This window comes from Salmo trutta, chromosome 16, assembly GCF_901001165.1.
Source record: "Salmo trutta chromosome 16, fSalTru1.1, whole genome shotgun sequence".
Taxonomy (NCBI): Eukaryota; Metazoa; Chordata; class Actinopteri; order Salmoniformes; family Salmonidae; genus Salmo; species Salmo trutta.
Window position 1 is genome coordinate 35,113,362 of NC_042972.1, and position 27,459 is coordinate 35,140,820.

The 27,459-nt window shown below is 40.9% G+C and overlaps 1 protein-coding gene across 5 annotated transcripts in view; it reads right to left on the minus strand.

Moving 5' to 3' along the window:
* The window catches only part of LOC115150655 (transcription factor SOX-13), a 77,475-nt gene that overhangs the window by 25,936 nt on the left and 24,080 nt on the right, over positions 1-27,459 (minus strand). For 3 of the 5 annotated variants that reach the window (XM_029694158.1, XM_029694156.1, XM_029694159.1), the window contains 7 exons: positions 16,085-16,304; positions 12,405-12,519; positions 11,815-11,901; positions 11,094-11,266; positions 10,512-10,580; positions 10,310-10,424; positions 6,168-6,241 (listed from right to left, as the gene is read on the minus strand). In XM_029694158.1, the coding sequence (XP_029550018.1) occupies positions 6,168-6,241; positions 10,310-10,424; positions 10,512-10,580; positions 11,094-11,266; positions 11,815-11,901; positions 12,405-12,519; positions 16,085-16,303 (852 nt within the window). In that variant the 5' untranslated portion in view covers position 16,304. Of the gene's footprint in view, positions 1-6,167; positions 6,242-10,309; positions 10,425-10,511; positions 10,581-11,093; positions 11,267-11,814; positions 11,902-12,404; positions 12,520-16,084; positions 16,305-16,417; positions 16,516-27,459 lie in introns of all 5 variants that reach the window. The other 2 variants (XM_029694157.1, XM_029694160.1) reach the window with 2 other exon arrangements.

The following is a 27,459-nucleotide window of genomic DNA, read 5'->3' on the forward strand; positions in this document are numbered from 1 at the left end:
GGCCTCTATTAGAAAAGGGGACCGCCTTAAACAGTTAAACCAAATGGAAAGTTTTTGGATTTACAAACTACAGGCCACTAAATACCCGGGTTTAAATGAAGATATGGATTTCTCACCCTTCCTGTAGGGTTGTGATGGGTACATTTGCTGTCATCTAGTGGATATTTTTGCTCAATTGCCCTCAGCTATGTTTAGACTTTTGTTGTTCATGTTTTGCTGTGTTCTAGTGTACTATGGAATGTATTGCTTTCTTATTCTTGACACTTCGCCCAGACATATTTAAGGTTAGAACTACCTTTCTAAGTGTTCTGATACTTCTAGTTTGGAGTTACATTTTTATGATAACATAGCTACAGCATTTCACTTTAAAGTGTGTATACTATTGCTTACTAGGTGTGTCCAATCAATTTTAACCACTCCCCCTTCTAATTAGGGTTAATTGGAAAAGCTGTTAAACAGAGAACATTGTATTATTTCTTTGTACACCCTGATGAAGGCCATGCAGCCGAAACGCGTCGGTTTTTTAAAAACATTGTTTCTATTGAACATGCCATACTAATAAAGGCATTTTAATAAATTATATGAAGAGTGCCTTGGTCCTCCTTTCTTTTTGAAGACCAACTCAACCCTTTTACCAAAGAGCACCTTCTGTCTACCAACATTTACTATTGTGTACCTTAGTAGCGCTTCCCTTCCTCCTCTTTCTACTAGACTGCATCGTGTGTGTTGCAGAATAATCTTCAAGAAAACTGCAGAAAAAAGATCCGGTAAACAGCGAACCACACGGGCATCTCCCTCTCACACTCGCGAAGCTGCCAAACTGAGCAGAGACCGCTGCTAAGCAGAGAGCGCACTGAACAGAGAGCGCAGGTGCACTTGGCCAAATCAATTCCAGTAATTAATGAAATAATTATCAATTTACTCTGACACGTCGCGACCCACCATTAACAGGTCCGCGACCCAAAGACCCATACTTTAAGAAAGGCTGGTGTACAGTATAGTATACACTGTAGTGTAATGTGTACAGTATAGTGTAATGTGTACAGTATAGTGTACAGTGTAGTGTAAGGTGTACAGTATAGTGTAATGTGTACAGTATAGCGTACAGTGTAGTGTAATGTGTACAGTATAGTATATAGTGTAATGTGTACTGTATAGTGTACAGTGTTGTGTAATGTGTACAGTATAGTATACAGTTTAGTGTAATGTGTACAGTGTCATGTAATGTGTACAGTATAGTATACAGTGTAGTGTAATGTGTACAGTATAGTATAATGTGTACAGTATAGTATGTAGTGTAATGTGTACTGTATAGTATACAGTGTGCAGTATACAGTGTCATGTAATGTGTACAGTATAGTATAATGTGTACAGTATAGTATGTAGTGTAATGTGTACTGTATAGTATACAGTGCAGTATACAGTGTTGTGTAATGTGTACAGTATAGTATACAGTGTAGTGTAATGTGTACAGTATACAGTGTAGTGTAATGTGTACAGTATAGTATACAGTATAGTATACAGTGTAGTGTAATGTGTACAGTATACAGTGTCGTGTAATGTGTACAGTATACAGTGTCGTGTAATGTGTACAGTATACAGTGTCATGTAATGTGTACAGTATAGTATAATGTGAACAGTATAGTATAATGTGAACAGTATAGTATACAGTGTAGTGTAATGTGTACAGTATAGTATAATGTGTACAGTAGAGGTCGACCGATTAATTAGGGCCGATTTCAAGTTTTCATAACAATCGGTAATCGGTATTTTTGGCCACCGATTTGCCGATTTATTTAAAAAACAAATTTTTATTATTATTTTTTTTTTAAAGCTTTATTTAACTAGGCAAGTCAGTTAAAGAACACATTCTTATTTTCAATGATGGCCTAGGAACGGTGGGTTAACTGCCTTGTTCAGGGGCAGAAGGACAGATTTTTACCTTGTCAGCCTGGGGATGCAACCTTACGTTAACTAGCCCAACGCTCTAACCACCTGCTTTACGTTGCCAAGGTAAGTTGCTAGCTAGCATTAAACTTATCTTATAAAAAAAACAATCAATCAATCATAAACACTAAACTACACATGGTTGATGATATTACTAGTTTATCTAGCCTGTCCTGCTTTGCATATAATCGATGTGGTGCGCATTCGAGAAAAAGGACTGTCTTTGCTCCGACGTGTACCTAACCATAAACATCAATGTCTTTCTTAAAATCAATACACAAGTATATATTTTTAAACCTGCATATTTAGTTAATATTGCCTGCTAACATGAATTTCTTTTAACTAGGGAAAATGTGTCACTTCTCTTGCAAACCGAGTCAGGGTATATGCAGCAGTTTTGGCCTCCTGGCTCGTTGCGAACTGTGAAGACTTATTTCTTCCTAACAAACACAGAAGACTTCGCCAAACGGGGGATGATTTAACAAAAGCGCATTTGCGAAAAAAAGCACAATCGTTGCACGACTGTACCTAACCATAAACATCAATGCCTTTCTTAAAATCAATACACAGAAGTATATATTTTTAAACCTGCATATTTAGCTAAAAGAAATCCAGGTTAGCAGGCAATATTAACCAGGTGAAATTGTGTCAGTTCTCTTGCGTTCGTTGCACGCAGAATCAGGGTATACAGAATCTGGCTCGTTGCGAACTAATTTGCCAGAACGGAACTATGAAATATCATTGTAGGTTCTGCAATGTAACAGGAATATTTAGACTTATGGATGCCACCCGTTAGATAAAATACGGAACGGTTCCGTATGTCACTGAAAGAATAATGTTTTTGAGATGATAGTTTCCGGATTTGACCATATTAATGACCTAAGGTTTATTATATTATAGTTAAGTCTATGATTTGATATTTGATAGAGCAGTCTGACTGAGCGGTGGTAGGCAGCAGCAGGCTCGTAATAGTCAAAGGTATATGGTTTAGAGAGAAATAGTCGACGCGTCATAATTCCTGTAATAACTTGCGGCTGAACTTGAAAGGGGTTCCTTCGCTATTTTACCGTTCATGTCTTCCATAGAGAATGTCTTGATCTACTTCAAATAAGGTCTGTGTTTTGTGCTTAAACCGCCTCGGCGTTTTGATACCCGTGTAAATCTCACTAGGTAACGTTTGTCAACATATTTTCATAAATCCACTCTACAAAAAAAATTATCTTCGCTTATATTGATCAGAGTTATATCCTATGGATATCTACACAGTTATAAAATTGGCAAAGTGGTGTAAGCCTAAACCAAACACAGACCTTATTTTAAGTTAATCTAAAAATATCCTATGGAATAAATGAAGGAACCGCTTTTCAGATTTTGCTAGGTGTCATGGAAATTATGACTCGCACTTTGGTAGTCAATTCTTACCATGCCCATTATTAAAATAGGATTTCCTGCATATAGAAATTACAGTTTTTGTTTTCAGCATTCATCACAGGTAACTTAAACTCTATTTTTATTATTCAAACAGTTGAGAGTATGTCTCCTAAGCAGACTCTTCAGTATCATTGTCACTTCAGAGCTGTGTGTGTGTGTGTGTGTGTGTGTGTGTGTGTGTGTGTGTGTGTGTGTGTGTGTGTGTGTGTGTGTGTGTGTGTGTGTGTGTATGTATGTATGTATGTATGTATGTATGTATGTATGTATATATATATATATATATATATATATATATATATACACACACACACACACACAAAAAAAAAGCATAATAATAAATCGGGCGATTAAATCGGTAGCGGCTTTTTTGGTCCTCCAATAATCGGTATCGAAAAAAATCATAATCGGTTGACCTCTAGTGTACAGTATGTAGTGTAATGTGTACTGTATAGTATACAGTGTGCAGTATACTGTGTCGTGTAATGTGTACAGTATAGTATACAGTGTACAGTATAGTATACAGTGTCGTGTAATGTGTACAGTATACAGTGTAGTGTAATGTGTACAGTGTACAGTTTAGTGTAATATGTACAGTATACAGTGTCGTGTAATGTGTACAGTATAGTATTATGTCTACAGTATAGTATGTAATGTAATGTGTACTGTACAATAAACAGTGTGCAGTATACAGTGTTGTGTAATGTGTACAGTATAGTATACAGTGTAGTGTAATGGTGTAGTGTAATGTGTACAGTATACAGTGTAGTGTAATGTGTGCAGTATACAGTGTCGTGTAATGTGTACAGTATAGTATACTGTGTACAGTATAGTATACAGTGTCGTGTAATGTGTACAGTATACAGTGTAGTGTACAGTGTACAGTTTAGTGTAATATGTACAGTATACAGTGTCGTGTAATGTGTACAGTATAGTATTATGTCTACAGTATACTATGTAATGTAATGTGTACTGTACAATAAACAGTGTGCAGTATACAGTGTTGTGTAATGTGTACAGTATAGTATACAGTGTACAGTATAGTATACAGTGTAGTGTAATGGTGTAGTGTAATGTGTACAGTATACAGTGTAGTGTAATGTGTACAGTATACAGTGTAATGTAATGTAATGTGTGCAGTATACAGTGTCGTGTAATGTGTACAGTATAGTATACAGTGTAGTGTAATGTGTACAGTATAGTATGTGTACAGTATAGTATACAGTGTACAGTATAGTATACAGTGTACAGTATAGTATACAGTTTAGTGTAATGTGTACAGTATACAGTGTTGTGTAATGTGTACAGTATAGTATACCATGTAGTGTAATGTGTACAGTATAGTATAATGTGTACAGTATAGTATACAGTGTAGTGTAATGTGTACAGTATAGTATGTAATGTAATGTGTACTGTACAGTAAAAAGTGTGCAGTATACAGTGTAGTGTAATGTGTACAGTATACAGTGCACAGTATAGCATACAGTATAGTGTAATGTGTACAGTATAGTATACAGTGTAGTGTAATGTGTACAGTATAGTATACAGTGTAGTGTAATGTGTACAGTATAGTATACAGTGTACAGTATAGTATACAGTGTAGTGTAATATGTACAGTATAGTATAATGTGTACAGTATAGTATGTAATGTAAACTGTACAGTAAACAGTGTGCAGTATCGTGTAATGTGTACAGTTTACAGTGTATAGTATACAGTGTCGTGTAATTTGTACAGTATACAGTGTAGTGTAATGTGTACAGTGTAGTATACAGTGTACAGTATAGTGTACAGTGTAGTGTAATGTGTACAGTGTACAGTTTAGTGTAATGTGTACAGTATAGTATAATGTGTACAGTATAGTGTAATGTGTACAGTATAGTATATAGTGTAATGTGTACAGTATAGTATAATGTGTACATTATAGTATGTAGTGTAATGTGTACAGTATTGTATAATGTGTACAGTATAGTATGTAGTGTAATGTGTACAGTATAGTATAATGTGTACATTATAGTATGTAGTGTAATGTGTACAGTATTGTATAATGTGTACAGTATAGTATATAGTGTAATGTGTACAGTATAGTATAATGTGTACATTATAGTATGTAGTGTAATGTGTACAGTATAGTATGTAGTGTAATGTGTACAGTATTGTTTAATGTGTACATTATAGTATGTAGTGTAATGTGTACAGTATAGTATAATGTGTACATTATAGTATGTAGTGTAATGTGTACAGTATTGTATAATGTGTACAGTATAGTATGTAGTGTAATGTGTACAGTATAGTATAATGTGTACATTATAGTATGTAGTGTAATGTGTACAGTATTGTATAATGTGTACAGTATAGTATATAGTGTAATGTGTACAGTATAGTATAATGTGTACATTATAGTATGTAGTGTAATGTGTACAGTATTGTATAATGTGTACAGTATAGTATATAGTGTAATGTGTACAGTATAGTATAATGTGTACATTATAGTATGTAGTGTAATGTGTACAGTATTGTATAATGTGTACAGTATAGTATGTAGTGTAATGTGTACAGTATAATGTATAGTGATATAATAATATTTAACAGATGCTTTTATCCAAAGTGACTTACAGTCATGTGTGCATTAATTTTACGTATGGGTGGTCCCGGGAATCGAACCCACTACCCTGGCGTTACAAGCGCCATGTTCTACCAACTGAGTTACAAAGGACCAGTATGTAATATAGTATAATAAGGGTATACTATAGTATAGGTATATGCCCAGTATAATATGGATGAAAATCACTACCTGTCGGAAGGTACCACTGGGCCTTTTCATAGGGGCGGAGTGAAGGTTCTGCAGTAGATGCATGGGATAGTCCACTGTTAAATAAAACGGGGAGATGAAAGCTTCACAATCACTGTCAGAAGGGAACAAAATCAATAACATCCAAACAACGTTTAGAAAACATTATCTGTACTACCATCATGCTGACTGCACAACACATTGAAGGGCAAGAACAGGGAAAAGGGGGTTTGACTGAGAAGGTTACTGACCACAATACCATATGAAATGGACGTCTGGTCGTTGCTCAAGCAATTTACACAGTACATAGCAACAAGACAAACAAAACAGAGGAGCCAAATTGACAATGTTTTTTGTTTTTTTGGGGGGGGGGGGGGCGATTGACATTAAAAGTCCACAGCGATCACTTGATGTCAGCTCGTTACTTATTTGATTTCATAGTGTATGAGAGGATTGAGTGTTTATGATGAACCACTGAGTAATCTAAGCCATGTCACATCCCACCAATGGGCCCCAACCAACCCTCCTTTTTGGAAAGCATTGCATTGGGGACATGGTCTGTGGAATTCTAGGTAAAAATACATATCTGCTTCAGTCTAGCCCAAGGGTGTCAAACTCATTTTTCCCGGGGGACTGCATTCGGTCTTCAACGAGGTCCGGAGGACCACACTGAAAATTGGTTATATTTCCTCAATGTTAAAATTTGCACAAAAAAATAATTCATTTCTGATGCTCCCTGACTGTCTAGCTTTACAGTCAAGGAACTGTATGAATGTAGGTCCATTATCATTTCTATACAGTTTCAAATTGGTTTTAGACATTTTAAAGCATATTGAGTTAGTCCCCTCCCAAAAAGTAAATAAAGACACATATATACAGTGCCTTACACATTTTGTTATGTTACAAAGTGGTATTAAAATTGACTGAATTGTCATTTTTTGTCAACAATCTACACAAAATACTCTAATGTCAAAGTGGAAGAAGATGTACTATTGTAAAGTGGTTGTTCCACTGGATATTATAAGGTGAATGCACCAATTTGTAAGTCGCTCTGGATAAGAGTGTCTGCTAAATGACGTAAATGTAAATGTAAAGAATAATTCTTTAAAAAATTATATCATTTATGAAAAACCTAAAACTAATATCTTAATTTGATAAGTATTCACCCCAGAGTAATTACATTTTAAAAACACCTTCGGCAGTGTTTACAGCTTTGAGTCTTTGTGGGTTGTGCAATATTTAATATAAGGAGGCTCCCGAGTGGCGCAGCGGTCTAAGGCACTGCATCTCAGTGCTAGAGGCATCACTACACACCCTGGTTGGATCCCGGGCTGTATCACAACCGGCCGTGACTGGGAGTCCCATAGGGTGGTGCACAATTGGCCCAGTTTCGTCCGGGTTAGGGGAGGGTTTGGCCGGGGTAGGCCATCATTGTAAATAACAATTTGTTCTTAACTGACTTGCCTAGTTAAATAAAAGGTTAAATAAAAAAATACAACTTTTTTTATTTTTATTCTTAAACCTCTGTTAAGTTGGTTGTTGATCATTGTTAGACAGACATTTAAGTCTTGCAAAAGATTTTCAAGCAGATTTAATCTTGGTGACAGGGGGCAGTATTCAGATGAATAACATGCCCAAATTAAACTGCCTGCTACTCGGGCCCAGAAGGTAGGATATGCATATTATTAGTAGATTTGGATAGAAAACACGCTGAATGATATCTGTGCGTATAACAGAACTCATATGGCAGGCAAAAACCTGAGAAAAAATCCAAGCAGGAAGTGACTTGTAGTTTTTCTATCTAATCCCTATTCAAACTACAGTGTCTGTGGGGTCATTTTGCACTTCCTAAGGCTTTCACTAGATGTCAACAGTCTTTAGAACCTTGTTTTATGCTTCTACTGTTGCTGGGCAGAGAATAGGAGCTGACTCAAGCCTGGGACCAACGAGTTGTTTACTGCGCAGGCACGCAAGCGCGCCGTTCCTTCTTTTTCCTCTGTAATGAATACGCTATTGTCCGGTTGGAATAATATCGAAGATTTATGTTAAAAAGACCCTAAGGATTGATTGTAAACATCGTTTGACATGTTTCTATGAGCGGTAATGGAACCATTTGAATTTTCGTCTCTGGTTTTGTGCTCTCGCGTTATGCCTTTGGATTAGTGATCTGAACGCGCGAACAAAACGGAGGTATTTGGACATAAACATGGAGTTTATCGAACAAAACGAACATTTCTTGTGGAAGTGGGAGTCCTGGGAGAGCATTCCGACGAAGATCAGCAGAGGTAAGTGAAGATTTATAATACTAATTCTGAGTTTAGTTGACTCCAGAACTTGGCGGGTAACTGTATAGCTTGCTTTGATGGCTGAGCTCTGTACTCAGAATATTGAAAAATGTGCTTTCGCCGTAAAGCTATTTTGAAATCTGACACAGCGGTTGCATTAAGGAGAAGTGTATCTATAATTTTTTCAATAACTGTTGTAAATTTTATCAACGTTTATGATGAGTATTTTTGTAAATTGATGTGCTCATTCACCGGAGGTTTTGGAGGGAATACATTTTCACGCGCCAATGTAAAATGGGGTTTATGGATATAAATATGAACTTTATCAAGCAAAACATACATGTATTGTATAACATTAAGTCCTGGGGGAGTGTCATCTGATGAAGATCAAAGGTTAGTGATTAATTTTAGCTGTATTTCTGGTTTTTGTGACGCCTCTCCTTGCTTGGAACATTTGGGTGTGTGGTTTTTCTTGTTTAGGCGGTGTCCTAACATAATCTAATGTTATGCTTTCGCCGTAAAGCCTTTTTGAAATCGGACACTGTGGTTGGATTAAGGAGAATCTGATCTTTAAAATGGTGTATAATACTTGTATGTTTGAGAAATTTGAAATGAGATTTTTGTTGTTTTGAATTTGCCGTCCTGCTATTTCACTGGCTGTTGATAATGTGTACTGCGGGTGGGTGGGACGCTAGCGTCCCACATGTTCCAGAGAGGTTTAGTCAAAACTGTAACTAGGCCATTTAGGAACATTCAATGTTGTCTTGCTAATTAACTCTAATGTAGATCTGTGTTTTAGGTTATTGTCCTGCTGAAAGGTGAATTTGTCTCCCAGTGTTTGTTGGAAAGCAGACTGGACCAGGTTTTCCATTAGGACTTTGCCTGTGCTTAGCTCCATTTTGTTTATTTTTATCCTGAAAAACTCCCCAGTCCTTGCTGATGACAAGCATATCCATAACATGATGCAGATACCACCGTGCTTGAAAACATGAAGAGTGGTACTCAGTCATGTTTTTTTTTTCTTCAGTATAACCTTAGTGCCTTGTTGCAAACAGGATGCATGTTTTCTGTACAGGCTATCTTTTTTGCACTCTGTCAATTAGGTTCGTATTGTGGAGTAACTACAATGTTGTTGATCCATCCTCATTTTTCTCCAATCACTTCCATTAAACGCTAACATCTAAAGTGTAATTAATAACTTCATCATGCTCAAAGGAATATTCAATGGTCTGCTTCTTTTTTTTTATGAGGCATTGGAAAACCTCCCTGGTCTTTGTGGTTGAATCTGTGTTTGAAATGCACTGCTCGACGGAGGGACCTTACAGATAATTGTATGTGTGGGGTACAGAGATAAGGTAGTCGTTCAAAAATCATGTTAAACACTATTATTGCACACAGAGTGAGTCCATGTAACTTATGTGACTTGTTCAGCACATTTTTACTCGTGAACTTATTTAGGCTGGCCATAACAAAGGGGTTCAATACTTATTGACTCAAGACATTTCAGCTTTTCATGTAATTCTTTTTAATAAAATTTTTTGAAAAACATAATTCCACTTTGACATTATGGAGTATTGTGTGTAGGCCAGTGACAACAAATCTCAATTTAATCAATTTTAAATTCAGGCTATAACACAACAAAACATAGAAAAAGTCAAGGGGTGGGAATACTTTCTGAAGGCAATATATATATATATATATATATATATATATAAAATTGTTTTACTTAAAACCACCCACGGGCCGGATTAGACCCCCCTGGTTTGTAGGGGATTGTCTAAATGAGGTTTGGGGTAGGATGTGACTCACCTGGCTGTCAGGGGATTTGCTAAGAGAGGCTGGGGGCGGGATGTGACTCACCTGGCTTGCAGGGGATTGGCTGCAGAGGCATGGTCATCTGTGTGTCGGAGGTGACAGGTAGTTGCTGGTTGTTGGGGTGGAAAGCTGGGATCATCACGTAGGGCATGTTCACCTGCTATGACCAGGTCAGACAGAGGGCACAAGGTCAGAGATACTTCAAAATTATGTTCTAAAAATAGCATGTAATTTATAAAGTACTCACCTGGATCTGCTGCTGAAGCAGGTTGATTTTGTGCTGCTGCTGGATCAGCTGCTGCTGCTGTTTGGCGATCTGAAATAAACCACACACATTTGTTGTTTTCCTCTGCTCAGATGTTGCATGCCTTAACCAATGGTTGGGTGCCACGTCAGACTGTCATCGACTGACAGATTACTGTAACATATGATTAGTTACAAAATACCTATCCAGGCGTTTTAAGATATGGCATGAATCAGCAACGCCTGGGTGGAGGAACATGCCCATTAAAAACATATAGTCTAGCCCAGGTACACTCAGGTAAGACAAGGTAAACCCAGGTTAGGGGTCAGTGGGCTCCCAAGTGGCATAGCGGTCTAAGGCACTGCATCTCAGTGCAATAGTCTCTGGTTCGAATCCAGGCTGTATCACATCCGAACGTGATTGGGAGTCCCATAGGGCTGCACACAATTGGCCCAGCGTCGTCAGGGTTTGGCCGGGGTAGGCCATCATTGTAAATAAGATTTTTTCTTAACTGACTTTCCTAGATAAATAAAGGTTAAATAAAAAATAAAAGTGTGTGTATTAGGGGTCAGAGGTCAGGGTCACCTGTTCCTGCTGCTGTCTGGCCAGCTCCATCTGCTGCTGTTGTTTCTCCAACAGCAGGGTGGCCATGTTCCTCTGCTCAGAATGGGCTCCCAGCAGCTGCTCCCTCAGACCACTCAGTTGGTTGATCATCAACAACAACTGCAGCTCCTTCTCTGCCAAAGACTCTGGAGTGCCTGAAAGAGCAAGAGCGCAAGATCATTTTTATCTGTTAATGGCAGCTAAGCACTGATCATGTCACTAGCATACAAATTAAGACCCTAGATTTTATTGGAAAGGAGCATCAAGCTCATCACGTGCACTTTCACCATCCTGTAGCCTAAACTACGCATGCTTTTCCAAATCGAATTGGAAGGACAACACAACATAACAAACAAATTGTCTGTCCACATTTATAAAATTGTACCGCCACTTTCTGTTTCTATCACACTTGTCGTGATTTTTTTTATATGGGATGACTTTACACGCATGAAAACTGTGGTTAGAGAGAGGGATGAGTACAAACAGGATAAAACATAGAGCCCATTCGATATAGAGACAGACAGGCAAGCAGGCAGGCAGAGACTGACAGACAGGTGGAGAGAGACAGGTAAGACAGAGCACTGATGGGCCAGTCAGGGGTGAGCGGTATAGATGAGGGGTCAGGGATTAGCAGTAAAGGGGTCAGGGGTAAAAGGATGAGAGGTAAAGATGAGGGGTTAGGGGTAAAGGGGTGAGAGCTCACCTTTCAAGTGATTGCCTCCCAGGAAGCTTTTGTCCAGAAGTTTCTCCCTCCAGTCCACACTCAGCAGCTTCTCTATGGTGGGCATGACTGCCAACAGGACACATGACATGGATGAGTTTTTACTTTTTGTTGATGTTGTTGTTCAGCCGCCATATTGTATGAACAGACAGAGTTATATGGTGTGTGTGCATGCGTCTGGGGTGTGTGCATGTTGAGTGAGTGAGTGAGTGAGTGAGTGAGTGAGTGAGTGAGTGAGTGAGTGAGTGAGTGAGTGAGTGAGCACATGCGTTTGAATCAATATTTCCAAACTCTCAAGGTCTGCTACTTTGTAAGGATTTCAATAGGAAAGTACATTGTGTAAACTCTCTCAAATAAGAAAAACAGACATTTGAAATTCAATGTAATCCTGTACCCAATGAATAGGAGCAAACTTGAGCACACTAGTTAAACTCATCTAGCCTCCTCAGTCCTAATGTGATCCACTGAAAATCCTTCACATTGACCTCTATCAATGTTCAGGAGAGATCTCCAAAGAGCAATGTAATGATCAGAAACATATTACACTGGGGAGCAGACGAGGTGTACCATACCTTCGCTGACAGTGGGGTGCTTGTGTCCCTCTGGTCGGTGGTCGGACCCCCTGTTGCCCCCCTTCACCCCCACAGGACTCTGTCTGAGAAGCTGTTCCTTACCCAGAGAGCCCTCCTACCAAGAACAGGGAAAAACAGCGTTAAGGAGAAAACTTACCAGAACAATTGTCAGTCTGTACAGAAGGAGGCCGTTCGATCGCCATTTGTTCACTTGCTGTCGGAGCAGTGTGTTATACAGTGAGGGAAAAAAGTATTTGATCCCCTGCTGATTTTGTACGTTTGCCCACTGACAAAGAAATTATCAGTCTATAATTTTAATGGTAGGTTTATTTGAACAGTGAGAGACAGAATAACAACAAAAAAATCCAGAAAAACACATGTCAAAAATGTTATAAATTGATGTGCATTTTAATGAGGGAAATAAGTATTTGACCCCATCTCAATCAGAAAGATTTCTGGCTCCCAGGTGTCTTTTATACAGGTAACGAGCTGAGATTAGGAGCACACTCTTAAAGGGAGTGCTCCTAATCTCAGATTGTTACCTGTATAAAAGACACCTGTCCACAGAAGCAGTCAATCAATCAGATTCCAAACTCTCCACCATGGCCAAGACCAAAGAGCTCTCCAAGGATGTCAGGGACAAGATTGTAGACCTACACAAGGCTGGAATGGGCTACAAGACCATCACCAAGCAGCTTGTTGAGAAGGTGACAACAGTTGGTGCAATTATTCGCAAATGGAAGAAACACAAAATAACTGTCAATCTCCCTCGGCCTGGGGCTCCATGCAAGATCTCACCTCGTGGAGTTGCAATGATCATGAGAACGGTGAGGAATCAGCCCAGAACTACACGGGAAGATCTTGTCAATGATCTCAAGGCAGCTGGGACCATAGTCACCAAGAAAACAATTGGTAACACACTACGCCGTGAAGGACTGAAATCCTGCAGCGCCCGCAAGGTCCCCCTGCTCAAGAAAGCACATAAACATGCCCGTCTGAAGTTTGCCAATGATCATCTGAATGATTCAGAGGACAACTGGGTGAAAGTGTTGTGGTCAGATGAGATCAAAATGGAGCTCTTTGGCATCAACTCAACTTGCCGTGTTTGGAGGAGGAATGCTGCCTATGACCCCCAAGACACCATCCCCACCGTCAAACATGGAGGTGGAAACATGCTTTGGGGGTGTTTTTCTACTAAGGGGACAGGACAACTTCACCGCATCAAAGGGACGATGGACGGGCCCGTGTACCGTCAAATCTTGGGTGAGAACCTCCTTCCCTCAGCCAGGGCATTGAAAATGGGTCGTGGATGGGTATTCCAGCATGACAATGACCCAAAACACACGGCCAAGGCAACAAAGGAGTGGCTCAAGAAGAAGCACATTAAGGTCCTGGAGTGGCCTAGCCAGTAAAATCTGTGGAGGGAGCTGAAGGTTCGAGTTGCCAAACGTCAGCCTCGAAACCTTAATGACTTGGAGAAGATCTGCAAAGAGGAGTGGGATAAAATCCCTCCTGAGATGTGTGCAAACCTGGTGGCCAACTACAAGAAACATTTGACCTCTGTGATTGCCAACAAGGGTTTTGCCACCAAGTACTAAGTAATGTTTTGCAGAGGGGTCAAATTTCCCTCATTAAAATGCTAATCATTTTATAACATTTTTGACATGCGTTTTTCTGGATTTTTTGTTGTTGTTATTCTGTCTCTCACTGTTCAAATAAACCTACCATTAAAAGTATAGACTGATCATTTCTTTGGGCAAACGTACAAAATCAGCAGGGGATCAAATACTTTTTTCCCCCACTGTAGAGACCACCCGCCGGTGAGCGACTGACGGCCATCATTTTAGCCCATTTCTACATGCAGAACCGGTTTGCACTTGTTTTGCAAATTACGGCAGGCAATCTGTTCAGAGGTGCTAAATACTCTCGTCCGGCAGACGCTCAACAATCCTACCGTCTGTCTGTGTGTTTAGAAAGCTAACAAACTGTAGCAAGCCAGCCGTTGATAAGCACACTTCAACCAGATCTGTGTAAGTGTCTACAGTCGTGGCCAAAAGTTTTGAGAATGACACAAATATTAATTTCCACAAAGTTTGCTGCTTCAGTGCCTTTAGATATTTTTATACTGAAGTATAATTACAAGCATTTCATAAGTGTCAAAGGCTTTTATTGACAATTACATGAAGTTGATGCAAAGAGTCAATATTTGCAGTGTTGACCCTTCTTTTTCAAGACCTCTGCAATCCGCCCTGGCATGCTGTCAATTAACCTCTGGGCCATATCCTGACTGATGGCAGCCCATTCTTGCATAATCAATGCTTGGAGTTTGTCAGAATTTGTGGGTTTTTGTTTGTCCACCCGCCTCTTGGGGATTGACCACAAGTTCTCAATGGGATTAAGGTCTGGGGAGTTTCCTGGCCATGAACCCAAAATATCGATGTTTTGTTCCCCGGGCCACGTAGTTATCACTTTTGCCTTATAGCAAGGTGCTCCATCATGCTGGAAAAGGCATTGTTCGTCACCAAACTATTCCTGGATGGTTGGGAGAAGTTGCTTTCGGAGGATGTGTTGGTACCATTCTTTATTCATAGCTGTGTTCTTAGGCAAAATTGTGAGAGTGAGCCCACTCCCTTGGCTGAGATGCAACCCCACACATAAATTGTCTCAGGATGCTTTACTGTTGGCATGACACAGGACTGATGGTAGCGCTCACCTTGTCTTCTCCGGACAAGCTTTCTTCTGGATGCCCCAAACAATCGGAAAGGGGATTCATCAGAGAAAATGACTTTACCCGAGTCCTCAGCAGTCCAATCCCTGTACCTTTTGCAGAATATCAGTCTGTCCCGGATGTTTTTCCTGGAGAGAAGTGGCTTCTTTGCTGCGCTTCTTGACACCAGGCCATCCTCCAAAATCCTTCGCCTCACTGTGCGTGCAGATGCATTCACACCTGCCTAATGCCATTCGTGAGCAAGCTCTGTACTGGTGGTTCCACGGTCCCGCAGCTGAATCAACTTTAGGAGACGGTCCTGGCATTTGCTGGACTTTCTTGGGCGTCCTGAAACATTCTTCACAACAATTGAACCGCTCTCCTTGAAGTTCTTGATTATCCGATAAGTGGTTGATTCAGGTGCAATCTTACTGGCAGCAATATCCTTGCCTGTGAAGCCCTTTTTGTGCAAAGCAATGATGACGGCACTTGTCTCCTTGCAGGTAACCATGGCTGACAGAGGAAGAACAATGATTCCAAGCACCACCCTCCTTTTGAAGCTTCCAGTCTGTTATTTGAACTCAATATACAAGATAGAGTGATCTCCAGCCTTGTCCTCGTCAACACTCACACCTGTGTTAACGAGAGAATCACTGACATGATGTCAGCTGGTCCTTTTGTGGCAGGGCTGAAATGCAGTGGAAATGTTTTTTGGGGATTCAGTTCATTTGCATGGCAAAGAGGGACTTTGCAATTAATTGCAATTCATCTAATCACTCTTCATAACATTCTGGAGTATATGCAAATTGCCATCATACAAACTGAGGCAGCAGACTTTGTGAAAATTTATATTTGTGTCATTCTCAAAACTTTTGCCACGACTGTATAGGTGGGGACTAACAGGGTAAACAGCACACCTAGATAAACAAAATAATAGATTAAAATAAAGAAATGGGAGGAGTTTCTTTCTTACTGAGGGTGAACGGGAGAGGGGAGGAGTCAGCTGTCTAGACTCCGGTCTCGCCATTGGCTGATGTCCTGACCAATCACAGGCAGAAGAGGAGTGCGGCTCAGCCTTGGTTCCTCCCCCTTCTCCTCCAGACTCCACCTCCTCCTGCTTCACACCAATGCCCACCATGCTGACATCACCGTTGGCATGGAGATGCAACGCTGGGGGACTGGGCTCAACCATTCTTGGGGGAAAAGGGAAAAGAGTGAATAATAGTACAGGAGAATAGATAGTCCATTACTGCATTAACTTTACTGCACATCTGGAGCTGACCACATACACACAGAGCGTGATCACCTTTATCTGTCTGTAATAGCTGTAATGAGACCATAAGCCTTTCCAGGTGTGACTATCTCTGGGTCTCTGAACTTTTGGTGTGGGTGTGTATATGGCCACTGCTTTGCATAGGGAACAGAGAACATACTGTGAACAAACACAACTGTACCTTTAGCTTAAAATCCTAGCTTCTAGTCTGGGAGACATTATAGGTGTCAGGGAAAGTTAATCATGACAAGGTAAAGACTGCACATCACACACACACACACACACACACACACAAAGCATAGAGAGAGAGAGAAACAAAAGACACAAAGAGAGAGATGAGTGTAGTCAAGTTGAGAGAGAGAGAGAGAGAGAGAGGTTGAACCTTAATGAACTAAAACTCTCCGACTTCAGCTGTCAGAAAAACACGCCAGACAGGAGAACAAAACAAACAGAACACACAGGGTGAAAAGTGCACATATATACAGACCAGACAAAAATGTCATTCAAGGGTTTTTCTTTATTTTTACTATTTTCGACATTGTATAACAATAGTGAATAAATCAAAACTATAAAATAACACATGGAATCATGTAGTAACCAAAAAAGTGTTAAATAAATCAAAATATATTTTAGATTCTTCAAAGTAGCCACACGTTGCCTTGATGACAGCTTTGCAGTCTTGGCATTCTCCCTTTGCTTATTTGAGATGTTCTTGCCATAACATGGACCTGGTATTTTACCAAATAGCGCTATCTTCTGTATACCAACCCAAACTTGTCACAACACCATTGATTGGCTCAAATGCATGAAGAAGGAAAGTAGTACCAAAAAAGTGTTAAACAAATCAAAATATATTTAATATTTGAGATTCTTCAAAGTAGCCACCCTTTTCCTTGATGACAGCTTTGCACACACTTGGCATTCTCTCAACCAGCTTCATGAGGAATGCTTTTCCAACAGTCTTGAAGGAGATCCCACATATGCTGAGCACTTGTTGGCTGATTTTCCTTCACTCTGCGGTCCAACTCATCCCAAACCATCTCAGTTGTGTTGAGGTCAGGTGATTATGGAGGACAGGTCATCTGATGCAGCATTCCATCACTCTCCTTCTTGGTCAAATAGCCCTTACACAGCCTGGAGGTGTGTTTTGGGTCATTGTCCTGTTGAAAAACAAATGATAGTGGGACTAAGCGCAAACCAGATTGGATGGCGTATTGCTGCAGAATGCTGTGGTAGCAATGCTGGTTAAGTGTGCCTTGAATTCTAAATAAATCAGACAGTGTCACCAGCAACGCACCCCCACACCATCACACCTGCTCCTCCATGCTTCACGGTGGGAACCACATATTCACCTACTCTGCGTCTCACAAAGACAAGGCAGTTGGATCCAGAAATCTCAAATTTGGACTCATCAGACCAAAGGACAGATTTCCACTGGTCTAATGTCCATCGCTCATGTTTCTTGGTCCAAGCAAGTCTCGTTTTATTATTGGTGTAGTGGTGTCTTTGCAGCAATTCGACCATGAAGGCCTGATTCACGCAGTCTCTTCTAAACAGTTGATGTTGAGATGTGTCTGTTACTTGAACTCTGTGAAGCATTCATCTGGACTGCAATTTCTGAGGCAACGACCCTCTAATGAACTTATCCTCTGCAGCAGAGGTAACTCTGGGTCTTCCTTTCCTGTGACGGTCCTCATGAGAGCCAGTTTCATCATAGCGCTGATGGTTTTTGCAACTGCACTTGAAGAAACTTTAAAAGTTCTTGAAATTTTCCTCATTGACTGACCTTCATGTCTTAAAGTAATGATGGACTGTTGTTTCTCTTTGCTTAACATGGACTTGGTCTTTTACCAAATAGGGCTATCTTCTGTTTACCACCCCTACCTTGTCACAACACAACTGATTGGCTCAAACTCATTCATAAGGAAAGAAATTCCACATATTAAGTTTTAACAAGGCACACCTGTTAATTGAAATGCATTCCAGGTGACTACCTCATGAAGCTGGTTGAGAGAATGCCAAGAGTTTGCAAAGCTGTCATCAAGGCAAAGTGTGGCTGCTTTGAAGAATCTCAAATATAAAATAGATTTAGATTTGTTTAACACTCTTTTGGTTACTAAATGCTTTCATTTGTGTTATTTCATATTGTTGATGTCTTCACTATTATTCTACAATGTAGAAAATAGTAAAAATGAAGAAAAACCCTCAAATGTGTATGTGTCCCCAAAATTTTACTGGTACTGTATATACAGTTGAAGTTGGAAGTTCACACACCTTAGCCAAATACATTTAAACTCAGTTTTTCACAATTCCTGACCTTTAATCCGAATAAAAATTCCCTGTCTTAGGTCAGTTAGGATCACCACTTTATTTTAAGAATGTGAAATGTCAGAATGATAGTTGAGAGAATAATTTATTTCAGCTTTTATTACTTTCATCACATTCCCAGTGGGTCAGAAGTTTACATACACTGAATTAGTATTTGGGAGCATTACCTTTAAATTGTTTAGCTTGGGTCAAACGGTTTGTGTAGCCTTCCACAACCTTCCCACAATAAGTTAGGTGAATTTTGGCCCATTCCCCCTGACAGAGCTGGTGTAACTGAGTCAGGTTTGTCGGCCTCCTTGCTCGCACACACTTTTTCAGTTCTGCCCACAGATTTTCTATAGGTTTGAGGTCAGGGCTTTGTGATGTCCACTCCAATACCTTGACTTTGTTAAGCCATTTTGCCACAACTTTGGAAGTACGCTGTCCATTTGGAAGACCCATTTGCGACCAAGCTTTTAACTTCCTCACTGATGTCTTAAGATGTTGCTACAAAATATCCACATAATTGTCCTTCCTCATGATGCCATCTATTTTGTGAAGTGCACCAGACCCTCCTGCAGCAAAGCACACCTACAACATGATGCTGCCACCCCTGTGCTTCACGGTTGGGATGGTGTTCTTCGGCTTGCAAGCGTCCCCCTTTTTCCTCCAAACATAATGATAGTCATTATGGCCAAACAGTTCTATTTTTGTTTCATCAGACCAGAGGACATTTCTCAAAAAAGTACGATCTTTGTCCCCATGTGCAGTTGCAAACCGTAGTCTGGCTTTTTTATGGCGGTTTTGGAGCAGTGGCTTCTTCCTTGCTGAGTGGCCTTTCAGGTTATGTCGATATAGGACTCGTTTGACTGTGGATATAGATACTTTGTACCTGTTTCCTCCAGCATCTTCATAAGGTCCTTTGCTGTTGTTCTGGGATTGATTTGCACTTTTCGCACCTAAGTACATTCATCTGTAGGAGACAGAATGCATCTCATTCCTGAGCGGTATGACGGCTGCATGGTCCCATGGTGTTTATACTCGCGTACTATTGTTTGAACAGATGAACGTGGTACCTTCATGCGTTTGGAAATTGCTCCCAAGGATGAACCAGACTTGTGGAGGTCTACAATTTTTTTTCTGAGGTCTTGGCTGAATTCTTTTGATTTTCCCACGATGTCAAGCAAAGAGGCACTGAGTTTGAAGGTAGGCCTTGAAATACATCCACATGTACACCTCCAATTGACTCAAATGATGTCAATTAGCCTAATCAGAAGCTTCTAAAGCCATGACATCATTTTCTGGAATTTTCCAACTCAGTGTATGTAAACGTCTGACCCACTGGAATTGTGATACAGTGAATTATAAGTGAAATAATCTGCCTGTAAACAATTGTTGGAAAAATTACTTGTGTCATGCACAAAGTAGATGTCCTAACCGACTTGCCAAAACTAAGTTTGTTAACAAGAAATTTGTGGAGTGGTTGAAAAAAATGAGTTTTAATGTGAACTTCCGACTTCAACTAGATAGATAGAGAGATAGAGAGAGAGAGAGACAAAAGCCATTGTTAGACGGAGGGAACAAAGGAAGCCGGGACAATGAGCGAGAGACGGACAAAAGCCGCGGGCTGCAGGAAACAGTGCAGATAACAATGCCAGCGGAATGTGCCGACCGACCCGGGAACAGAGGGGAAAATGCAGAGTGCATAGTGATTAGAGGTCCCCCCCATTCCCCCTTTCACATTATGTCTCTACACAAAGCCACCTGCCTGCCAGAAGCCAAGGCTCTAAACCTGTGAGTGAGTGAGTGAGTTAATACATTCACCAATGGCTTTACAGAGCTTTTAATGTGTTGGACGGGGAACTCAACACCACAGATTACAAGCCATAGGGTGTAAATATGAGGGGGCGGGGATGAGCTTAATAAAGTCTGAACTTCCTGAACATAGAGGATGGGCAATAATGCCTGTGACAACAACCTTTAGAATCCACTCAAGTCCCCTCCCTCTGCACACCTCAAAGCCCTTCTTCACCTCAAATACTCTGTTCATTTGACTGTTCGTAATGTTTAAGGAGTGATGCTTTTTTTCCTGGTGGCAGAAAGTGTGAGAGTTTTTGGGGGGTATTTTATTATGATCCCCATTAACTGTTGCGATAGCAACAGCTACTCTTCCTAGGGTCCACACAAAACATGAAATAATACAGAACATTAATAGACAAGAACATCTCAAGGACAGAACAACATTCATTTTAAACATCACACAGCCTACATATCAGTACATTACACACAAAATATCTAGGTAAATAGGGGAGAGGCGTTGTGCGGTGAGGTGTTGCTTTATCTGTTTTTTAAACCAGGTTTGCTGTTCACTTGAGCAATCTGAGATGAAGGGAGTTACATGCAATCAAAATCAAATTTTATTAGTCACATGCACTGAATACAACAGGTGTAGACCTTACAGTGAAATGTTTACTTACGACCCCCTAACCAACAATGCCGTTTAAAAAAATACCAGTAAGAATAAGAAATAAAAGTAACAAGTAATTAAAGAGCAGCAGTAAAATAACAATAGCGAGACTGTACCCATACCCACCTGTGTACAGAGTCAATATGTGGGGGCACCGGTTAGTTGAGGTAATATGTACATGTAGGTAGAGTTATTAAAGTGACGATGTATAGATGATAACAACAGAGTAGCAGCGGTATGGGGGGGCAATGCAAATAGTCTGGGTAGCCATTTGATTAGATGTTCAAGAATCTTATGGCTTGGGGGTAGAAGCTGTTTAGAAGCCTCTTGGACCTAGACTTGGTGTTCCGGTACCGCTTGCCGTGCGTTAGCAGAGAGAACAGTCTATGACTAGGGTGGCTGGAGTCTTTGACAATTTTTAGGGCATTCCTCTGACACCGCCTGGTGTAGAGGTCCTGGATGGCAGGAAGCTTGGCCCTAGTGATGTACTGGCCCATACGCACTACCCTCTGTAGTAACTTGTAGTCGGAGGCAGAGCAGTTGCCATACCAGGCAGTAATGCAACCAGTCAGGATGCTCTCGATGGTGCAGCTGTAGAACCTTTTGGATCTGAGGACCCATGCCAAATCTTTTCAGTATCCTGAGGGGTAATAGATTTTGTCGTGCCCTCTTCACGGCTGTCTTGGTGTGTTTGGACCATTCCAGTTTGTTGTTGATGTGGACACCAAGGAACTTGAAGCTTTCAACCTGCTCCACTACAGCCCCGTCAATGTTAATGGGGGCGTGCTCGGTCCTCTTTTTCCTGTAGTCCACAATCATCTCCTTTGTCTTGATCAAGTTGAGGGAGAGATTGTTGTCCTGGCACCACACGGCCAGGTCTCTGACCTCCTCGCTATAGGCTATTTCGTCATTGATCAGGCCTACCACTGTTGTGTCATCGGCAAACTTAATGATGGTGTTGGAGTCATGCCTGGGCGTGCAGTCATGAGTGAACAGGGAGTACAGGAGGGGACTGAGCACGCACCCCTGAGGGGCCCGTGTTGAGGATCAGCGTGGCAGATGTGTTGTTACCTACCCTTACCACCTGGGGGCGGCCCATCAGGAAGTCCAGGATCCAGTTGCAGAGAGAGGTGTTCAGTCCCAGTATCCTTAGCTTATTGATGAGCTTTGCGGGCACTATGGTGTGGAACGCTGAGCTGTAGTCATTGAATAGCATTCTCACATAGTTGTTCCTTTTGTCCAGGTGGGAAAGGGCAGTGTGGAGAGCAATAGAGATTGCATAATCTGTGGATCTGTTAGGGCGGTATGCAAATTGGAGTGGGTTTAGGGTTTCTGGGATAATGGTGTTGATGTGAGCCATGACCAGCGTTTCAAAGCACTTCATGGCTACAGACGTGAGTGCTACGGGTTGGTAATCATTTAGGCAGGTTACCTTGGTGTTCTTGGGCACAGGGACTATGGTGGTCTGCTTAAAACATGTTGGTATTCCAGACTCGGACAGGGAGATGTTGAAAATGTCAGTGAAGACACTTGTCAGTTTGTCAGCGCATGCTCGCAGTACACGTCCTGGTTATCCGAATGTTGACCTGTTTAAAGGTCTTACTCACATCGGCTGTGGAGAGCGTGATCACACAGTCTTCCGGAACAGCTGGTGCTCTCATGCATGTTTCAGTGTTATTTGCCTCGAAGCGAACATAGAAGTAGTTTAGTAGCTCTCGGCTGTGCTTCCCTTTGTAGTCTGTAATAGTTTGCAAGCCCTGCCACAGCCGATGAGCGTCAGAGCCGGTGTAGTTCGATTCGATCTTAGTCCTGTATTGACGCTTTGCCTGTTTGATGGTTCGTCAGAGGGCATAGCGGGATTTCTTAGAAGCTTCCGGATTAGTGTCCTTGAAAGTGGAAGCTCTACCCTTTAGCTCAATGCGGATGTTGCCTGTAATCCATGGCTTCTGGTTGGGGTACGTACGTATGGTCACTGTGGGGACGACGTCATCGAAGCACTTATTGATGAAGCCAGTGACTGATGTGGTGTACTCCTCAATGCCATCAGAGGAATCCCAGAACATATTCCAGTCTATGCTAGCAAAACAGTCCTGTAGTTCAGCATTTGCTTCATCTGACCACTTTTTTTATTGATCAAGTCACTGGTGCTTCCTGCTTTCATTTTTGCTTGTAAGCAGGAGGATAGAATTATGGTCAGATTTTCCAAATTGAGGGCGAGGGAGAGCTTTGGTATGTGTCTCTGTGTGTGGAGTAAAGGTGGTCTAAAGTAGTTTTTTCCTCTGGTTGCACATTTAACATGCTGATAGAAATTTGGTAAGACGGATTTAAGTTTCCCTGCATTAAAGTCCCTGGCTACTAGGAGTGCCGCCTATGGATGAGCGTTTTCCTGTTTGCTTATGGCGGAATACAGTGCATTCAGTGCGGTCTTGGTGCGAGCATCAGTCTGTGGTGGTATGTAGACAGCTACGAAAAATACAGATGAACTCTTTGGTAAATAGTGTGGTCTACAGCTTATCATGAGATACTCTACCTCAAGTGAGCAAAACCTCGAGACTTCCTTAGATATCGTGCACCAACTGTTATTTACAAAAATACATAGTCCGCCACCCCTTGTCTTACCAAACGCCGCTGTTCTGTCCTACCGATACAGCGTATAACCAGCCAGCTGTATGTTGATAAGGTCATCGTTCAGCCACAACTCCGTGAAGCATGAGATATTACAGTTATTAATGTCCCGTTGGTAGTTTAATCTTCCGCGTCGGTCATCAATGTTATTTTCCAAAGATTGCACGTTTGCAAACAGAATGGAAGGAATTGGGGGTTTCTTCGATCGCATATGAATTCTCAGAAGGCAGCCCGTTTTCTGGGCCCTTTTTCTCTGCCTTCTCTTCATGCAAATGACGGGGATCTGGGCCTGTTCCCTGGAAAGCAGTATATCATTCACGTCGGGCTCGTCAGACTCGTCATAGGAAAAAAAGGATTGTGCCAGTCCGTGGTGAGTAATTGCAGTTCTGATGTCCAGAAGTTATTTTCGATCATAAGAGACGGTAGCAGCAACATTATGTACAAAATAAGTTACAAACAACACAAAAAACAAAACAAAAAAACACAATTAGTTAGGAATATGTAAAACGTCAGCCTTGTTCTCCGGCGCCATCTTGTTGTAATCATGGCTCTAAATCAGGGATCATCAACTAGATTCAGCTGCGGGCCAATCTTTTCTTGTGCGGATAATTGTAGAAGCTAAAATATTTTACTAAAACAGTCATTTCAAACCAATTATTAGATTTGTATAGAGTCTTTATTATGTGTGGGAATACTTGGGAACAGATTTAAAATCACTTGGAGCTGATTTCCTGGTGTTTTTACAGTCATGTCCAACAATGAATTTGCAAAAACTAAGTTTTTTTTAATTTGTTCTGGATTTGGGGGCTGTGAAAAGACCCCTGGTGGCATCTCTGGTGGGGTAAGTGTGTCAGTGCTGTGTGTAAGTTGACTATGCAAGCAATTTGGAATTTTCAACAAAATAACGTTTCTTCTAAAAACAAGAAGTAATGCAGTCAGCCTTTCCTCTACTTTGAGCCAAGAGAGACTGGCATGCAATCCCGATCTGATCACCGGACGTGCTACTGATCCAGTTTCTGCTGCTCTGCCTGCAGCTATGGAACCCTGACCTGTGTACTGTTCGTGCTACTCTGCACCTACTGTCTCAACCTCTGAATGCTCGGTTATAAAAAGCCAACTGACAATTACTCCTGAGGTGCTGACCTGTTGCACCCTCTACAACCACTGTGATTATTATTTGACCCTGCTGGTCATCTATGAACATCTTGAAGATTGATCTGGCCTTAATGGCCACGTACTCTTATAATCTCCACCTGGCACAGCCAGAAAAGGAATGACCACCCCTCAGAGCCTGGTTCCTCTCTAGGTTTCTTCTTAGATTCCAGCCTTTCTAGGGAGGTTTTGCTAACCACCGTGCTTCTACATCTGCATAGCTTGCTATATGGGGTTTTAGGCTCGGTTTCTGTATAAACACTTTGTGACAACTGCTGATCTAAAAGGGGCTAAAAAGGGGCTAAAATTCATTTGATTCATTGACTGATGAATTGATATTTGCCCTCTGAACACAGTGAAATGCAAGATGTGCCACTCTGTTCTGGGCCAGCTGCAGTTTTTCTAGGTCCTTCTTTGCAGCACCTGACCATATAACTGGTCACCCCTCTCACTCTCTCTCTGTGTCCACCGACACAAAGGCAGAATGAATCTGATTGAGTTACAGACCTGCTGACAGCCTGGTTTGCACTAAGGTGTGTGTGGAGGTTATCTGGGGTTGAGGTCCGGGGTCCATATCTAATCTTAGAGTTAAACAATGCTGTAGCATCAGAGCTCAGAGAATGCTAGGGCTTGCCTCGTCTCAGGCCTCCAGAGCTTTTCAATGTTCTCCACACAAATCCCATGTAGAATTGTAGTGTGATTTGAATATGTTGTTACATGTCATTTCAGCAAGCCATGACACCCACCATCTCAGATTGTTCTGAAATAATTTATGTAGTTAGAAAGATAAGACTAGCCAGGGGGAAAAAACATCACCAGATTCACAGGGACTACATTACATAGGATGAAAAAGAAATACTATATGCAGCAGCTCCATACTACTTGTCAGACATAGAGAACTGATACGGTATACTGGTTGTTGGGGTGGGAGTGGTGCAGTGGAGGCTCCTCAGAGGAAGAAGGGGAGGACCATCCTCCTCAGTGAATTTCATGAAAATACAAATTCTAAAAACATTTTAAATAAATCCTTTTTAGATAAAACTAAACTAAAAATATGAACGTCACCAAATAATTGATAAAAACACACTGTTTTGCAATGAAGGTCTACAGGAACCTCAACAACACTCTTTAGGGTAGCACCATGGTGTAGCCGGAGGACAGCTAGCTTCCGTCCTCCTCTGGGTGCATTGACTTCAATACAAAACCTAGGAGGCTCATGGTTCTCACCCCCTTCCATAGACTTACACAGTAACTATGACAACTTCCGGAGGATGTCCTCCAACCGATCAGAGCTTTTGCAGCATGAACTGATATGTTGTCCACCCAATCAAAGGATCGGGTGGACAACATATCAGTACTGATAGCATAACTACAAAAATCTCTGAAACTGGAAACACTTATCTCCCTCACTAGCTTTAAGTACCAGCTGTCAGAGCAGCTCACAGATCTCTGCACCTGTACATAGCCCATCTTTAATTTAGCCCAAACTACTACCTCTTCCCCTACTGTATTTATTTATTTTATTTATTTTGCTCCTTTGCAGCATATTATTTGTATTTTAACTTTGAACTTTCTTCAAACTACAAATCTACCATTCCAGTGTTTTTCTTGCCATACTTTATTTACTTTGCCACCATGGCATTTTTTGCCTTTACCTCCCTTATCTCACATCATTTGCTCACATTGTATATAGTCTTATTTTTTTCTACTGCATCATTGATTGTATGTTGTTTTACTCCATGTGTAACTCTGTGTTTTTGTATGTTGTCGAACTGCTTTGCTTTATCTTGGCCAGGTCGCAATTGTAAATGAGAACTTGTTCTCAACTTGCCTACCTGGTTAAATAAAGGTGAAATAAAAAATAAGCTACATCTAGTACTGATAGCATAAGCTACATCTAGCTAGCACTGCAGTGCATAAAATGTGGTGAGTGTTTGACTCAAAAATTAAGGAGAAGCAAGAGAGAGAGTATTTTTTTTAAACTTTCAGTTTCACTTACTTAGCTAGCAAAGGCAGCTAGCAAAGGCAGCTAGCTAGTTTTTGCTTTACTAATTTATTGCCACCGGGGCCTCACGGTGTAACTGCTAAACTTCTGACTATAAACTAAACATTACTGCATGATTGAAGCGGGTTTACTAACGCGTTAGTTCTGTTAGTCAACATAGCTATCACGTTACTTTAGCTAATATGGTAACAACGATGTAGGCTGTGTGTAGCGGTTTTAATATGGTTTGGAAAGGTTTTTTCGCCTGGTCACATACAGCTGATATGTTGTGCATTGAAGTCCACAAGTGAAGGGAAAAGGTGAGGGGAGGAGAGAAGGGAATACAACATGGCTGCTATGTAAGTGAACTGTCTTTACGTGTGATCAAGGTTGTATTCATTACGATTCTATTGAAAAATGTTTCTTAAACGGAAGCAAACAGAACGAAATGGGGATAAACATACCTGAATTTGTCCAATTTAAACTCTCATTTGCAACTGTTGGACTAATAATTGTGCAAGGCGCTATTGAATGGGTCAC